Source organism: Meles meles, chromosome 11 (genome assembly GCF_922984935.1).
Source record: "Meles meles chromosome 11, mMelMel3.1 paternal haplotype, whole genome shotgun sequence".
NCBI classification, from domain to species: domain Eukaryota; kingdom Metazoa; phylum Chordata; class Mammalia; order Carnivora; family Mustelidae; genus Meles; species Meles meles.
In genome coordinates, this window is record NC_060076.1 from 36,315,328 (window position 1) to 36,334,200 (window position 18,873).

Consider the following 18,873-nt stretch of genomic DNA (forward strand, 5'->3'; position numbering starts at 1 on the left):
AAGGCAAGGAAGACCTCCCATAAGCTAGCTGCTTCCAGGGAACCCAAGAATGGAGACAGAGAGCCAGAATATTATACAAGAATATAGTATAAATATAAAAGGGAAAAAGAAAAAAACATTCCTTAGTCATCCCTGATTAAGAATGTCACCATTACCTCAATGTGAGAAAGGAATCCATCAAAATCCTTGAGGAGAATGCAGGCAGCAACCTCTTTGACCTCAGCCGTAGCAACATCTTCCTAGGAACAACGGCAAAGGCAAGGGAAGCAAGGGCAAAAATGAACTGTTGGGATTTCATCAAGATCAAAAGCTTTTGCACAGCAAAGGAAACAGTTAACAAAACCAAAAGACAACTGACAGAATGGGAGAAGATATTTGCAAACGACATATCAGATAAAGGGCTAGTATCCAAAATCTATAAGGAACTTAGCAAACTCAACACCCAAAGAACAAACAATCCAATCAAGAAATGGGCAGAGGACATGAACAGACATTTCTGCAAAGAAGACATCCAGATGGCCAACAGACACATGAAAAAATGCTCCACGTCACTCGCCATCAGGGAAATACAAATCAAAACCACAATGAGATATCACCTCACACCAGTCAGAATGGCTAAAATGAACAAGTCAGGAAATGACAGATGCTGGAGAGGATGTGGAGAAAGGGGAACCCTCCTCCACTGTTGGTGGGAATGCAAGCTGGTGCAACCACTCTGGAAAACAGCATGGAGGTTCCTCAAAATGTTGAAAATAGAACTACCCTATGACCCAGCAATTGCACTACTGGGTATTTACCCTAAAGATACAAACATAGTGATCCGAAGGGGCACGTGTACCCGAATGTTTATAGCAGCAATGTCTACAATAGCCAGACTATGGAAAGAACCTAGATGTCCATCAACAGATGAATGGATAAAGAAGATGTGGTATATATACACAATGGAATACTATGCAGCCATCAAAAGAAATGAAATCTTGCCATTTGCGACGACGTGGATGGAACTAGAGCGTATCATGCTTAGTGAAATAAGTCAATCGGAGAAAGACAACTATCATATGATCTCCCTGATATGAGGACATGGAGAAGCAACATGGGGGGGTAGGAGATAGGAGAAGAATAAATGAAACAAGATGGGATTGGGAGGGAGACAAACCATAAATGACTCTTAATCTCACAAAACAAACTGGGGGTTGCTGCGGGGAGGTGGGATTGGGGGAGGGGGAGCGGGCTATGGACATTGGGGAGGGGAAGCGAACCATAAGAGACTATGGACTCTGAAAAACAACCTGAGGGTTTTGAAGGGTCAGGGGTGGGAGGTTGGGGCAACCTGAGGGTTTTGAAGGGTCAGGGGTGGGAGGTTGGGGGAACAGGTGGTGGGTAATGGGGAGGGCACGTTTTGCATGGAGCACTGGGTGTTGCGCAAAAAGAATGAATACTGTTACGCTGAAAAAATAAATAAAATGAGAAAAAAAAAAAAAAAAAAAAAAAAAAAAAAAAAAAAAGAATGTCACCATTACTCTAATGAGCTGGGATTAGATGTTAATGCCATACATCCTGTTGTCTGATAACTTACAATCTGCCTGGTTATTAAGAACTGAGTTAACTGGTCAGTAAGCTGCATGGCTGTCATCCCATAGTGGGGGTTCACTCACCCCAATTACTCCTTCTGTGGCCTTCATGAATTCTTCTCCATGAAGGAACCTCCCCCACATATTGCCTTTAATATGTATTAGAATAGGCAGATCCCAATTCTGACAATAGTCAAGTCTGTTGCTGAGGGTGGGCAGACTAAGGAAGGATCCCTCATATGGTTGAACTTTTACCTAGGCTTATTCTGCCTGGATGAGGATTAGCACTTTTTTTTTTAAAGATTCTTCTTATTTATTTATTTGACAGAGATCACAAGTATGCAGAGAGGCAGGCGGGGGGGGGGGAGGGGGGGAGCGTGTAAGCTCCCTGCCCAGCAGAGAGCCCAGTGCAGGACTTGATCCCAGAACCCTGAGATCATGACCTGAGATTAAGGCAGAGGCTTAAACCCACTGAGCTACCCAGACACCCCAGATTAATGCTTTTTTAAAAGTACCTTCCAAATGTAATCAATGTTTAACAAGGCTTGAATTTTTGGTAGTTGTTTTCTTTTTTTAAAAGATTTTATTTATTTGACAGAGAGAGAAAGAGAGATCACAAGTAGGCAGAGAGGCAGGCAGAGGGGGAGGGGGAAGCAGGCTCCCCCCTGAGCACAGAACCCAATGCAGGGCTCGATCCCAGGACCCTGAGATGATGACCTGAGCTGAAGGCAGAGGCTTAACCCACTGAGCAACCCAGGTGCCCCGAATTTTTGGTAGTGTAAGATAGGATCAGCTTGGGGATATTCCTCTCTAAGAATCTAAGAAAGCCTAGATTAAATGAAATTTCTATGCATTTACATCAAAAAGAAGTAACTTACAGCATTTTCCCATGCTCATAATAAAGAGAGGAAAAGCCCTCCTTGACCGGGGATTACCCCTGCTGGGCTCAGGTCCTCCTCTATCACCATCTTGCTCAGAAGACTTGGACAGGTCCTTCCCCTCTCTGGGCCTCAGTGCAGTATTTGTAAGCCCTTTTCCAGCCCTGACCATCCCCCATCTAAGATCTAAGCACACTCCTACCTACTGTCTCTTTCAGTCATTTATCTCTTACGCACATATCTTCTCCTATTCTATAGCACACAGTGATGGTGTTCCAGATGCCTGAGCTTTTTCTCAAGAAAGCCCCATGTGATTTTATACCTGGCTGATGACAGAAGGGATAGCACATGGAAAAGGCCAATTGGTCCTCCCCTGTGGCGGGGTTCATTCTCCTGGGCCTCTCAGCCCACCCAAAGCTGGAGAAAACGTTCTTTGTTCTCATTCTCCTGATGTACCTGGTCATCCTGCTGGGCAACGGGGTCCTCATCCTCGTGACCATCCTTGACTCCCGCCTGCACACGCCCATGTACTTCTTCCTGGGGAACCTCTCCTTCCTGGACATCTGCTACACAACCTCCTCAGTCCCCCTCATTCTTGATAGCTTCCTGACACCCAGGAAAACCATCTCCTTCTCAGCCTGTGCCGTGCAGATGTTTCTCTCTTTTGCTATGGCAGGGACAGAGTGTGTGCTTCTGAGCATGATGGCATTTGATCGCTATGTTGCCATCTGTAACCCCCTTAGGTATCCCATGGTCATGAGCAAGGCTGCCTATGTCCCCATGGCTGTTAGCTCCTGGGCTATTGGTGGTACGGCTTCTGTGGTACACACATCTTTGACAATTCAGCTGCCTTTCTGTGGGGACAATGTCATCAACCACTTCACCTGTGAAATCCTGGCTGTCCTGAAGTTGGCCTGTACTGACATCTCCATCAATGTGATCAGCATGGGGGTGACCAACGTGATCTTCCTGGGGGCCCCAGTTCTCTTCATCTCCATCTCTTATGTGTTCATCATTGTTACCATCCTGAGGATCCCCTCAGCTGAGGGGAGGAGAAAGGCCTTCTCCACCTGTTCAGCCCACTTCACAGTGGTGGTCATCTTCTATGGGACCTTATTTTTCATGTACGGGAAGCCCAAGTCTAAGGATCCCCTGGGGGCAGACAAACAAGACCTTTCAGACAAGCTCATCCCCCTCTTCTATGGGGTGGTGACCCCCATGCTCAATCCCATCATCTACAGCCTCAGGAACAAGGACGTGAAGGCGGCTGTGAGGAACCTGGTCACTCAGAAATGTTTCACCCAGTGATGGAGGGCTCCTCTGTATTCCTACCCTATGGGATAAAGGACCTCTAATCATTATAGCTGCCATCTGAAAGACAAGTCATGTCACCTAGAATCCTCTCTTGCCCTTCTGTCCATTTTCAGAGAATGATTAACTTTTCAGAGTCTATCTTCTGACTTCTAGCCACACAGCTGAGAGTTTTCACAGATGCCACACAACAGATCACTAATTGAATACACAAGGACATTCTGAACACATGATAAAACCAAGGAGAAAGAAGCCAGCCATCAGACCAAGCTTGGTGAATGGCACTGTTGCCATCCCTCTTGGATTCCCCAGGAAGAGTCGCAGGAACAAGGAGGAAGTGGGAATTTTCATTTTGGACTGTTTTTGGAAGACAGTCAGTTTGGCTGAAGTTTAAGAAGAGACAAAGACAAGTTCTCCACCTAGAGAGCTTTTGGGTGGGAACAAGCTATTTTGTACACTCCATTTCTTCTTAGCTATGAGAAAATTGAGGCTATTTTTTCTCAATGCACTTCACATTATGAAATACCACTAAGAAGTTAATGGCAAGAAGGAGTATAGAGTTTGAATTTGATGCTCATCACTTACAGCAATTCCCACTAGAAAAGCTAATATTTGGTTAGATAATAACTCACATTCTGGAAAAAGAAAGATGATAGAGATATAGATAGACCGACAGATAGACAGAGGCTAAAAATATTTGAAGACTTTGGGGGTTAACGTTTGACACATTTCTTTGTTCCAGGTCTCAAAGTCTTTAATATGCTACAGTATATTAGTGAATGTCCAAGAGATGTGAATATCTAAGAGATGTAAACTTGGTAGCATTTCCTGAGCCTCCATATCTCAGCAGGATAAAAACAGAGAAGCATTTTCTTACCTACGATTGTTGGTGGGTTGCTTAAACTATGTCAGTCTATTTCTTCATGTTTTATACCTAACCTCTTGATATTACACAAATTACTAATTACAGACGAGTGCTGTGTAAATGGTAAGCACAATGGAACTATTAGATACCAGTTTTGGTTGTACCATGAATGCTGCCCAGTGCTCTGTGCCATGTGGAACAGAGTAAGACACTGTCCTTATATAGAGCAATAGACACACAAGGTAAATGAGAGACTCAGAGGTGTAAGCAGATGAATAGAAACATTTTTATGGCAAGTTCTATGAAATTCTATGAATATGGTAGACGTATGTAAAAAGAGAATTTAGAAAGAGAATCCTTTTTTGAGAACAGATTTTGGAAGTTTTGATTCAAATGATACTTACATTTTCTTTTATTTATTAGGAATGAATTGCCTAAGGATCAGTGTTCGTTTAATAAAATTTCTGATCCTAATGTTAGTCCTGTTACTAATTTCTACTTTGCAACAGCAGGGAACAACCTTGCTCTTGCAAATACACAAATGCCTTCTCGTGGCCATTTAAGCAAACTTCAGACACTTAGTGGAGCCATGCAGTATCATTGTTAGGAGATGTTTTGGGGGTTTCCTTGTTCAATCCTATGCACAGGATGTGACCATTGGACAGTGGCCAAGGTGATCTTTCTGGGCGTTCCAGCTCACTACACTTTCATCTCCTGTGTGATTATCATTGCTACCAACCTGAGGACACCCCCAGCTCAGAGAAGGAAAAAGGCCTTTTCTACCTGCTCTGCCTACCTCACATTCATGGTCATCTTCTACAGAACTATGCTCTTCGTGTATAGAAAGCCCAAATCCAAGGACACCAATGGGGGCAGACAAGCAGGATGTTTCAGACAAACTCACCTCCCTTTTCTATGGGGTGGTGACATCCATGCTCAAACCTATCATCTACAACTTCAGCAACAAGGACGTGAAGGACACTGTGAAGAACCTGGTCCTACACAAACACGTCATCCAGTGATGGTGTAGGGGTCCTGGTAGATCTCTATTCCCTAGTTTCTCTCACCTGAGGGGCTCAGAGGATAAGATAAAGGGCCAAATTCGTCAAAGGTACATAGGCATATCCAATTACACAGAACGCTTTGTGTGAATAAGGAAACATTTAATGGGACGTTTCTGTCCCATTCTAGAAGCACTTCTACATAAGTATATACCATTGGTCAAGCCTTATACTCATCTATCCTTGGGATGAATACTGAGCTACTTGATGTCCAGGGAAAATAACTCTTCAAGTTTTAATCTTAACTTACAAAAAGCTCTAGGCTATAGATCTGTAATTCAATTGCTCCCTGGCCTCTTTCTTTGAACATGTTTGGATGGGTCCTTGATTCATACACCTTTCAACATATCCTACTCCGTATTAAACAATAGCAATATTTTATCTCTGTGCTCATTGCTTCTTTCTCCCTATTTTCATATTAATTCCTAAACCTGTTTCTTGAATTGTTCTCTTCCTGTGTTTCCAAAATTGACCCCTTTTCCTGTCCTCAGTCATGGTCCCCACCAGAAAACCATTCACACCTTGGGAGCACAGAGGAGAGTGTGTAGGTGGTGGCAGAACTGATGTAAGAGTCAAAGACCCAGGCCTTTTTCCTTTCCCCTTGTTGAGGATGTTATTCACCCCTTGCTTCTGTCCCTGGATAGCTGAGGCCTCCCAGAGCTCATCAGAGTGATGTATTTAGAAGAATGTATTTAGGAGAATCAAATTAATTCTCTTAACTTCCCAACCTGGCTCGACCATGCATGCAGCCAACTGGTGACCATCAATTGCTTTTCTGCCCAAGAATACCCAACCCTACATGGCAGTCAGAGGGAGAGGAAGGTGACGTTCATCCGCAGATATCTAAGAATAACCCCCCTGACTTGTGAGGAATTCCAAGCCACATCCCAATAATGAGCAATCTAGAAGTCCAGTTAAAAGAATGAGCGGAATAGAAAGCCTCCGAGAGCTGACATGAACTTTTATCCCAATAGGGAGGAAATAAACTAGTCATCAAAACAAACAGCCTTTCTTGGAAAAGAGTTACTGCAGGAAGATGGTGAGACAGTGAAGAAAAATCTCAGTGGGTTCTGTATGGAATTTGGGAGGCCATTGGACCAATAATAACAAAAGCTGTCTATCAAAGAGAAGCTAGGAGCAGAAAAGGTGACTGGGAGATAAAAATTTGTCCTAGGGAAAAAACTGGCATTGTCAATTAAATAAAATCCAGGAGAAAGTATTTAAAAGTATACAAAATACTTAGAATGAATTTTTAAAATAAAAAGAACTTAAGTTTCTCTCTGAGGCTGAGAGGGAGAAAAGAAGAGAGAGAGAGAGAGCAAGAGACAGAAGTTGGTTATTAAAGAACAGGTAAGAGTCATAAAAGGTACACCATGGGAATCCATTAAGTAGTTCAGGAGAAGAAAACAGAACAGATGAAAGACAAATAACAAAGGAGGAGAAAAACATTTCACTGAACAGAAATTCTGCATGTTGATTCATAAAATGTTCATCAATCACCAGGCAAGAATTGTACCAAAAGACCTACCTATGAACAGTCAATGCAAAGATAAGTTGTGATTTTCATATATGCCAAAAGAATTCTATAGACTTTTCCACAGCATAAAACTGTACTTCCCAACAAGGATCAAGATCTGGCTGCCGCTGGCCTCCTTCCCTGCTGCCCTAAATGTAGATGCCAGTGGAACAAGGCTGACAGAGTGCTGAGGGAAAGGGACTGAGAATCCGAATTCTATACACCCTGACCATTGCACCAATATGACACTTGAAAAAACATTGTTGGCACGTGCAAACCCAGGCAGCACACACCTCTATAATGCCTTACTCAAAAAGATTTTCTTTATACAGTTTTCCCAACAAATAGTTAAAAATAAATAATGGAAGGACTGGGACATATACAGTATGTAAGACACAGTAGGCGATGGTTAAATGTCTGCAGACCAACAAAGTCTTGGAGAGGTGTGTGGTGGGGGGTTGGGTGAGCCTGGTGGGGGGTATTAAGGAGGGCACATATTTCATGGAACACTGGGTGTGGTGTATAAACATTGGATCTTGGAACACTGAAAAAATAAATTAAAAATTTAAAAACGTCTAATGAACACTTGATACCAAATGTGCAAAGACAAATATATGAAGAAATTATTGGGAAATGCATCGAGGTAAACAGTGACAACAAAGCAATGGTGTAATTCTAGGTCCAATTCTAGATAACTTTATTAAGCTGAGAAATTTGGAAAAAGATGTATAGTTATATCCCATTGAAGATCTCATCTTATGAAGGGTATGGCATGAAAGGGATTCTTATAAAGATGAGTATAATGCATTGATACCAAAATAACAAAAGTATTAATGTGCTTGTTGAGGGGCGCCTGGGGGTTCAGTCAGTTAGCAGATGCCTTCGGCTGAGGTCATGATCCCATGGTCCTGAGATGGAGCCAAGTGTCTGGCTCCCCACTCAACAATTCAACTCAGAATTTGCTTCTCGCTCCCCTCTGCCCCAGCTCTGCTTTTTGTCTCTCTCTTATGCTCTCTCTCTCAGATAAATGAAATCTTGAAGAAAATATATGCTCATGGAAATCTTAAGAGAAATACCAATATACAGGGGCACCTTGGTGGCTCAGTGGGTTAAGCCCCTGCCTTCAGCTCAGGTCATGATCTCAGGATCCTGGGATCGAGCCCCGCATCGGGCTCTCTGCTCGGTGGGGGGCCTGCTTCCCTCTCTCTCTCTGCCTGCCTCTCTGTCTACTTGTGAGCTCTCTCTCTCTCTCTGTCAAATAAATAAATAAAATCTTAAAAAAAAAAGAAATGCCAGTATACAAGTATTAGCATGAAGATGTTTGAAAGAATAAGAGGACAATGAATGAGCAAAGAAACTTGATCAAATGAAAGTCATACACTGAACCTGAATAGATTTAAATCATTGCATATTAAATACATGATACATAGTACCCAGTTTTGTAAAGGGTTTCAAGGTTTCTAACATTAGGATAGATTAGGAGATCTAATGCAACCATTTTATTAATAGATTCAACAGGAAAAATTGATCTCATCAACAGATGTTGACAAGTCACTTCATAAAACCTAACATTGATTTCTGGCTTTTTAAAAGTAGCACACTTCAGGAGGATATGTGCTATGGTAGAGTGCTGTGAAGTGTTTAAAACTGGCAATTCATGGAGCACCTGGGTGGCTCAGTGGGTTAAAGCCTCTGCCTTTGGCTCAGGTCATGATCCCAGGGTCCTGGGATCAAGCCCCACATCGGGCTTTCTGCTCTGCAGGGAGTCTGCTTCCTCCTCTCTATCTGCCTGCCTCTCTGCCTAGTTCTGATTTCTCTCTGTCAAATAAATAAAATATTTTTTTAAAACCTGGCAATTCACAGACCTGTACCCTTGGGGCTAATAATACATTATATGTTTATTAAAAATTAAAAATTATTAAAAATAAATAGATATATAAATAAAATCAACAAGCTTTAAAATGTATTTTTAAAAAGTGGCACACTTCAATAGAGGAAACTGCCACTGACATGAAATAAAGTATTAGAATATCAGAAGCAGCATGTCTATGACTTGGATGAGGTCACCAGCTTTCAATGTCTACATCACTTTGCAGTCTAGATAATTAGATGAGACAAGGAAAAAAAGGAACATAAATATTGAAAAGAAGGAAGAACCACAAATGCTGTTTAACTGAAAAAAATTTACTCAGATGCCAAAACTACAAGAAATAATAAGACAATACACGAGAGGGGCTGTATATAATTCACTGCAGTTAGAAAAATTTTACAATACCTATGGAAAATATATAAGAAATATGAGAGGCCTATGTGAATATCATATATTTACAATGACCACATTTTAACAGGAGAAGTCACAAGATATTTTCATTTTGAAGAAGCAAAAGTCCAGAAAGTAAGCCTCAGGACATTTAACTATCCTCCAAGTGCCCTCATTCAAAGCACTTCTCCCTCTTGCCAGCAGGTGGGAAGAGCCATTCTCCACCCACTTTCCCATCCTTAGAGCAGCCCCAAATATTAGGTGGGAGGGACGGTCCAAGACCTGAGGCAAACATGAACGCTCCCTGATCTAAAGGTCTCAGAAGCAAAGAAAACCAGCCTTCAACTCAGTCCATGCTTTTGGAGGTAACCAAAGAGTCTAGAACAGACCACTGACAAATGGAGGCTTTCACAGCTCCGCTTATGTGCTGATTACTTTCCACCTCATTATGACTCATAACCATTTATCTCACGTTAGGATGACCCCTAAAATCTTCAAGAGATTACAGCCTCCGATGAACGTGTTTACTGACATGACCAAATCAAACATCCCATCTGTTGTCACAGACAACAGATGATGAAAGTAATTACCCAAATAGGTGAAATCAGAGCATTTCAAACAAGACCCAGTCATGATCAAAACAAAACAAAACTTTCAGCATTGAACTGGAGGTCCCAGACAGGGCAGTAGGACAAGAAAAGAGACAAGCCTATAAATTCTGAAGGAAAACGAAAGTTGTCATTATTCACTGGTGTTATTATTGCCCACTATATACAAAATCTAAATATCTTTGAGATAAATCACAAATATTGAAAAGAGTTTTCCTCAACATGAAATCAATGTACAAAAAAGTCTATTGCATTTCCACATTTCAGCAACAGGTTATGAAATATTTTAAAACATATGAAGAAATATAAATGTACATATTTATATATTTAAATATAAGCATGCATGTTCAGATATTTAAATGTAAATTTTAATATAGAATTATATATAACATAAACTTTAATATATATTTTAATATATATATTTGTTCTCCTCAAATATTATTCATCTATAGATTCAATGTAATACAAATTTTTAAACCATCAAAATCATTATTCTACAATTTTAGAAGTTGGCTCCATAATGTACAGAGAAGAACAAAGGACTAAAAACAGCCCAGACACATTTGAAGATGTACTGGTTGGGGATAAAGGGACATACTCTGCAAGATATCAAAGTATACTATAAAGCAATATTGATTCAGGCAGCATAACACTAACACAGCAACAGACAAATAAACCAATGGAAAATAATAGAGATTCCATACATTACACTAAGAAGAGAAAGGAGAAGTACCATATGCTCCTCTCAACTGATGCACAAAAAACATTTGACCAAATACGGCCTCCTTTCTTGATTATAACCCTCCGCAGTGTAGGAATAGAAGGAACATACCTCAATCTCATAAAAGCCACAAACAAAGAGCCCACAGAGAATATCATTCTCAATGGAAAAAACTTGATAGCTTTCCCCCTAAGGTCAGGAGCAGGACAGGGATGACCACTCTCACCACAGCTGATCAACACAGTGCTAGAACTCCTAGCCTCAGCAAAAACAAAAAGGAATAAAAGGCTTCCAGTCAAAGAAGTCAACTCTCACTCTTCACAAATGACGTGGCACTCGATGTGGAAAACCCAATTTGTGGGTAGATGTGGACTCCACCCACAAATTGCTAAGTCTCATATAGAATTCAGCAATGTGGAGGGTATAAAAATCAGTGCACAGAAATCAGTTGCTTTTCTATGCAGTAACAATGAGAAAAAGGAAAGAGAAATCAAAGAATCAATCCCATTTACAATTGTCCCCCAAAACCTTAAGAAGCCTAGGAATAAACCTAACCAAAGAGGCAAAGGATCTCTACTCTGAAAACTATAGAACACTCATGAAAGAAACTGAGGAAGACACAAAGAAATAGAAAAACATTCCATGCTCACAAATGGGAAGAACAAATATTGTTAAAATGTCCATGCTACCCAGGGCAATCTACACATACAGTGCAATCCCCATCAAAATACCATCACCATTTTCCACAGAGCTGGAACAAATGATCCTAAAATATGTATGGAAAGGCATAATACTCCATAGTGTATATGGAACACATCTTTCTTATCCATTCGTCCGTTGAAGGGCATCTTGGTTCTTTCCACAGTTTGGCGACCATGGCCATTGCTGCTATGAACATTGGGGTACAGATGACCCTTCTTTTCACTACATCTGTATCTTTGGGGTAAATACCCAGTAGTGCAATTGCAGGGTCATAGGGAAGCTCTATTTTTAATTTCTTCAGGAATCTCCACACTGTTCTCCAAAGTGACTGCACTAACTTGCATTCCCACCAACAGTGTAAGAGGGTTCCCCTTTCTCCACAGTCTCTCCAACACGCGTTGTTTCTGGTCTTGTTAATTTTGGCCATTCTAACTGGTGTCAGGTGGTATCTCAATGTGGTTTTAATTTGAATCTCCCTGATGGCTAGTGATGATGAACATTTTTTCATGTGTCTGATAGCCATTTGTATGTCTTCATTGGAGAAGTGTCTGTTCATGTCTTCTGCCCATTTTTTGATATGATTATCTGTTTTGTGTGTGTTGAGTTTGAGAAGTTCTTCATAGATCCTGGATATCAACCTTTTGTCTGTACTGTCATTTGCAAATATCTTCTCCCATTCCGTGGGTTGCCTCTTTGCTTTGTTGACTGTTTCCTTTGCTGTGCAGAAGCTTTTGATCTTGATGAAGTCCCAAAAGTTCATTTTTGCTTTTGTTTCCTTTGCCTTTGGAGACATATCTTGAAAGAAGTTGCTGTGGCTGATATGGAAAACGTTACTGCCTATGTTCTCCTCTACAATTTTGATGGATTCCTGTCTCACATTGAAGTCTTTTATCCATTTTAAGTTTATCCTTGTGTACAGTGTAAGAGAATGGTCGAGTTTCATTCTTCTACATAGACCTGTCCAGTTTTTCCAGCACCATTTATTGAAGAGGCTGTCTTTTTTCCACTGTATATTTTTTCCTGCTCTGTTGAAGATTATTTGACCATAGAGTTGAGGGTCCATATCTGGGCTCTCTAATCTGTTCCACTGGTCTATGTGTCTGTTTTTATGCCAGTACCCATGCTGTCTTGGTGATCACAGCTTTGTAGTAAAGCTTGAAATCAGGCAACGTGATGCCCCCTGTTTTGTTTTTCTTTTTCAACATTTTCTTAGCAATCTGGGGTCTCTTCTGATTCCATACAAATTTTAGGATTATTTGCTCCAGCTCTTTGAAAAATGCCAGTGGAATTTTGATCAGAATGGCATTGAAAGTATAGATTGCTCTAGGCAGTATAGACATTTTTTAAATAAATTTATTTTTTTCACCATAACAGTATTCATTGTTTTTGCACAAAACCCAGTGCTCCATGCAATACGTGCCCTCCCTATTACCCACTATTACCTGGTTTTTACCACTATTACCATTATTACCCTATTACCTCCCTATTACCTGGTTCCCCCAACCTCCCATCCCCGGCCCTTCAAAACCCTCAGGTTGTTTTTCAGAGTCCATAGTCTCTTATGGTTCACCTCCCCTTCCAATTTTTTTTTAATAAACATATAATGTATTTTTATCCCCAGGGGTACAGGTCTGTGAATCGCCAGGTTTACATACTTCACAGCACTCGCGATAGCACATACCCTCCCCAATGTCCATAACCCCCTCCCCCTCTCCCAACCCCACATCCCCCCAGCAACCCCCAGTTTGTTTTGTGAGATTAAGAGTCATTTATGGTTTGTCTCCCTCCCAATCCCATCTTGTTTCATTTATTCTTCTCCTATCCCCCTAACCCCCCATGTTGCATCTCCATGTCCTCATATCACAGAGATCATATGATAGTTGTCTTTCTCTGATTGACTTATTTCACTAAGCATGGTACCCTCTAGTTCCATCCACGTCATCGCACATGGCAAGATTTCATTTCTTTTGATGGCTGCATAGTATTCCATTGTGTATATATACCACTTCTTCTTTATCCATTCATCTGTTGATGGACATCTAGGTTCTTTCCATAGTTTGGCTATTGTAGACGTTGCTGCTATAAACATTCAGGTACACGTGCCCCTTCAGATCACTGCTTTTGTATCTTTAGGGTAAATACCCAGTAGTGCAATTGCTGGGTCATAGGGTAGTTCTATTTTCAACATTTTGAGGAACCTCCATGGTGCAAGTGGTTGCACCAGCTTGCATTCCCACCAACAGTGTAGGAGGGTTCCCCTTTCTCCACATCCTCACCAGCATCTGTCATTTCCTGACTTGTTAATTTTAGCCATTCTAACTGGTGTGAAGTGATATCTCATTGTGGTTTTGATTTGTATTTCCCTGATGCCGAGTGATGTGGAGCACTTTTTCATGTGTCTGTTGGCCATCTGGATGTCTTCTTTGCAGAAATGTCTGTTCATGTCCTCTGCCCATTTCTTGATTGGATTGTTTGTTCTTTGGGTGTTGAGTTTGCTAAGTTCCTTATAAATTTTGGATACTAGCCCTTTATCTGATATGTCATTTGCAAATATCTTCTCCCATTCTGTCAGTTGTCTTTTGGTTTTGTTAACTGTTTCCTTTGTTGTGCAAAAGCTTTTGATCTTGATGAAATCCCAATAGTTCATTTTTGCCCTTGCTTCCCTTTAGGCAGTATAGACATTTTAACAATGTTTATTCTTCTGATCCAAGAGCATGGAATGGTCTTCCATATTTTTGTGTCTTCTTTGATTTCTTTCATGAGTGTTCTATAGTTCCTCAAGTACAGATCCTTTACCTCTTTGGTTAGGTTTATTCCCAGGTATCCTATGGTTCTTGGTGCTATAGTAAATGGAACTGATTCTGTAATTTCCCTTTCTGTATTTTCATTGCTGATGTATAAGAAAGCCACTGATTTCTGTACATTGACTTTGTATCCTGCCACATTACTGGATTGCTGTATGAGTTCTAGTAGTTTGGGGGTGGAGTCTTTTGGGTTTTCCATATAAAGTATCACGTCATCTGCGAAGAGAGAGTTTGACTTCTTCATTGCCAATTTGGATACCTTTTATTTCTCTTTGTTGTCTGATTGCTGTTGCTAGGACTTCTAATACTATGTTGAACAAGAGTGGTGAGAGTGGGCATCTTTGTCGTGTTCCTGATCTCAACACGAAGGCTGTGAGCTTTTTCCCATTGAGGATGATATTTGCTGTGGGTCTTTCATAGGTAGAGTCTTTGAAGTTCAGGAATGTTCCCTCTATCCCTATACTTTGAAGCATTTTAATCAGGAATGGATGCTGGATTTTGTCAAATGTTTTTTCTGCATCAATTGAGAGGACCATGTGGTTCTTCTCTCTTCTCTTACTGATTTGTTCTATCACATTGATTGATTTGTAAGTGTTGAACCATCCTTGCAACCCAGTATTATGCCTCCATCAGAAAGGATGAATACCCAACTTTTGTATCAACATGGACAGGACTGGAAGAGATTATGCTGAGTGAAATAAGTCAAGCAGAGAGAGTCAATTATCACATGGTTTCACTTATTTGTGGAGCATAACAAACAACACAGAAGACATGGGGAGATGGAGAAGAGAAGGGAGTTGAGGGAAATTGGAAGGGGAGATGAACCATGAGAGACTATGGACTCTGAAAAACAATCTGAGGGTTTTGAAGGGGTGGGGGGTGGGAGGTTGGGTGAGCCTGGTAGTGGGTATTATGGATGGCACGTATTGCATGGAGCACTGGGTATGGTACATAAACAATGAATTTTGTTACTCTGAAAAGAAAGTTTTAAAAAAGAAAGAAAGAAAAGTATATGAATGATCAGCTAGTGCACACATGAAAAGATGTTAGTTATCAGGGAAATGCAAATTCAAACCATGAGGATACACCATTACATATCCACTAGATTGGCTAATATTAAAAAGACAGAAAAGACCGATTATTGGCAGGCATGGAACAACTAGAAGCCTCCTACATTGCAGGTATGGATGTAAAACTGCACAGCCACTCGTGAAAACTATTTGGCAGTTTCTTAAAAACTTAAAAATATATCTACCATATGACCCAGTCACTTCTCTCCTACATATTTACTGAAGGAAAATAAAGACATATGTCTCCTCCAAGATTTTTACATGAACTTCCATAGTGTTTTCTATATAATAGCCCTAAACTGGAAACAAGCAAAATGTTCATCAACAGTGAATGCAAAAATGAAGTTAAATATATGCATTGCATAGAATGGAATTCTAGCCAGCAATAAAAAGGAACAGCTACTAATCTATGTTACAATATGGATGAATCTTAAAACAATGGGTTGATGGGAAGAAGCAAGACATAACGTACTATATGATCTTCTTTCCATAAAATGTAAACTAATCTCTAGTAACAAATAGCATGTTAGTGGTTGACTGGAGATGAGGATCGGGTGTCAAGGAAGGGAGGGCCTGTAAAAAGGCATGAGACATTTTTTGGGAAGGTGTTGGAAATGTTCTGTAGCTTGATTCTGGTGTTATTCTCATGGGTATGTACAGTTGTCAAAATTCATTAAATGGCATGCTTTAAATGAATGTAGTCTGTTGTAAAATAAATTATTCTCAGTAATGCTGATAAGGGAAAAAAAATTGTATGGAAAGACCCTGGAGAGCCAGAGGAATGTTGAAAAAGGAAACCAAAGCTGGTAGCCTCACCATTCTGAACTTCAAGCTCTATTACAAAGCTGTAATCCTCAAGACAGTATGTTACTGGCACAAAAACAGACACATAGACCAGTGGAACAGAATAGAGAACCCAGAAATGGACTCTCAGTTCTACCATCAACTAATCTTCAACAAAGCAGGAAAGAAAATCCAGTGGAAATAAAGACAGTCTGTTCAACAAATGGTGTTGGGGAAATTGGACAGCCACATGGAGAGGAATGAAACTGAACCATTTTCTTACACCATACATGAAATAAACTCAAAACGAATGAAAGACCTGAATGTAAGACTGTAAGAATGCATCAAAATCCTAGAAGAGAAGTTCTTTATAGATCCTGGATATCAACCTTTTGTCTGTACTGTCATTTGCAAATATCTTCTCCCATTCCGTGGGTTGCCTTTTTGTTTTGTTGGCTGTTTCCTTTGCTGTGCAGAAGCTTTTGATCTTGATGAAGTCCCAAAAGTTCATTTTTGCTTTTGTTTCCTTTGCCTTTGGAGACATATCTTGAAAGAAGTTGCTGTGGCTGATATCGAAGAGGTTACTGCCTATGTTCTCCTCTAGGATTCTGATAGATTCCTGTCTCAGGTTGAGGTCTTTTATCCATTTCAAGTTTATCTTTGTGTACGGTGTAAGAGAATGGTCGAGTTTCATTCTTCTACATATCGCTGTCCAGTTTTCCCAGCACCATTTATTGAAGAGACTGTCTTTTTTCCATTGTATATTTTTTCCTGTATTGTCGAAGATTATTTGACCATAGAGTAACTCCTCAAACTCAACACACACAAAACAGATAATCATATCAAAAAATGGGCCAAAGATATGAGCAGACACTTCTCCAATGAAGACATACAAATGACTATCAGACACATGAAAAAATATTCATCATCACTAGCCATCAGAGAGATTCAAATTAAAACCACATTGAGATACCACCTGACACCAGTTAGAATGGCCAAAGTTAGCAAGACCGGAAACAACGTGTGTTGGAGAGGATGTGGAGAAAGGGGAACCCTCTTACACTGTTGGTGGGAATGCAAGTTAGTGCAGCCACTTTGGAGAACAGTGTGGAGATTCCTCAAGAAATTAAAAATAGAGCTTCCCTATGACCCTTCAATTGCACTGCTGGGTATTTACCCCAAAGATACAGATGTAGTGAAAAGAAGAGCCATCTGTACCCCAATGTTTATTGCAGCAATGGCTACGGTCGCCAAACTGTGGAAAGAACTAAGATGCCCTTCAACAGATGAACGGATAAGGAAGATGCGTTCCATATACACAATGGAGTATTATGCCTCGATCAGAAAGGATGAATACCCAACTTTTGTAGCAACATGGACGGGACTGGAAGAGATTATGCTGAGCGAAATAAGTCAAGCAGAGAGAGTCAAGTATCATATGGTCTCACTTATTTGTGGAGCATAACAAAGAACATGGAGGACATGGGGAGATGGAGAGGAGAGGGAGTTGAGGGAAACTGGAAGGGGAGATGAACCATGAGAGACTATGGACTCTGAAAAACAACCTGAGGGTTTTGAAGGGGCAGGGGGTGGGTGGGAGGTTGAGGAACCAGGTGGTGGGTAATAGGGAGGGCACGTACTGCATGGAGTACTGGGTGTGGTGCAAAATCAATGAACACTGTTACGCTGAAAATAAACAAATAAATAAATAAATAACAACAACAAAAAGGAAAGTTGAAAACAAACAAACAAAAAATCCTAGAAGAGAACACACAGGCAGCAACCTCTTCTATCTCGGATGCAGCAACTTCTTGGTAGACATGTCTTCTAAGGCAAGGGAAACAAAAGCAAAAGTGCCATACTAAGACTTCATCAAGATTAAAAAGATTTTGCACAGCAAAGAAAACAGTCAACAAACCAACAGACAACCTACAGAATGGGAGAAGGTATTTGAAAATGTCTTTTCAGATAAAGGGCTAGTATCCAAGATCTATAAAGAACTTATCAAACTCAACACCCAAAGAACAAGTAATCCAGTCAAGAAATGGGCAGAAGACATGAACAGATATTTCTCCAAAGAAGACAACCAAATGGCCAACAGACAACGGAAAAACTGCCCAACATCACTCAGCATCAGGGAAATACAGATCAAAAGGACAATGACGGGCTACCTCACACCAGTCAGAATGGCTAACATTAACAAGTCAGGAAACGACAGATATTCATGAGGATGCAGAGAAAGGGGAACCCCCCTACACTGTTGGTGGGAATGCAAGCTGGTGCACGCTCTGGAAAACAGTATGGATGTTCCTCAAAAAGTTGAAAATAGAGCTACCTTATGACCCAGCAACCACACCACTGGCTATTTACCCTAAAGATACAAATGTAGTGATCCAAAGGGGTACCCTGCACCCCAGTGTTTATAGCAGCAATGTCCACAATAGTCAAACAATGGAAAGTGCCCAGACATCCATCAATAGAAGAATGGAAAAGAAAATAGACAGATAGATACACACACACACACACACACACACACACACACACAAGTATGTACGTATGTGTATATGCCACATACAATGGGATATTACTCAGCTATCGAAAAAAGAAATCTTACCATTTGCAATAATGTGGGTGGAACTAGGGGGTATTATCCTAAGTGAAATAAGTTAATCAGAGAAAGATGATTATCCTATGACTTCACCGCATGTGGATTTCAAGAAACA

General features: G+C 40.6%; 1 protein-coding gene across 1 annotated transcript; it reads left to right on the forward strand.

Annotated features, from left to right (window-relative positions):
• Positions 1 to 2,797: 2,797 nt before the first annotated feature.
• LOC123953200 (olfactory receptor 2S2-like) lies at positions 2,798 to 5,647 on the forward strand. Its single transcript, XM_046023229.1, has 2 exons — positions 2,798 to 3,718; positions 5,603 to 5,647. Exons 1-2 carry the CDS (start codon positions 2,798 to 2,800, stop codon positions 5,645 to 5,647), a joined length of 966 nt encoding a protein of 321 aa, XP_045879185.1.
• The last annotated feature ends 13,226 nt before the right edge of the window (positions 5,648 to 18,873 follow it).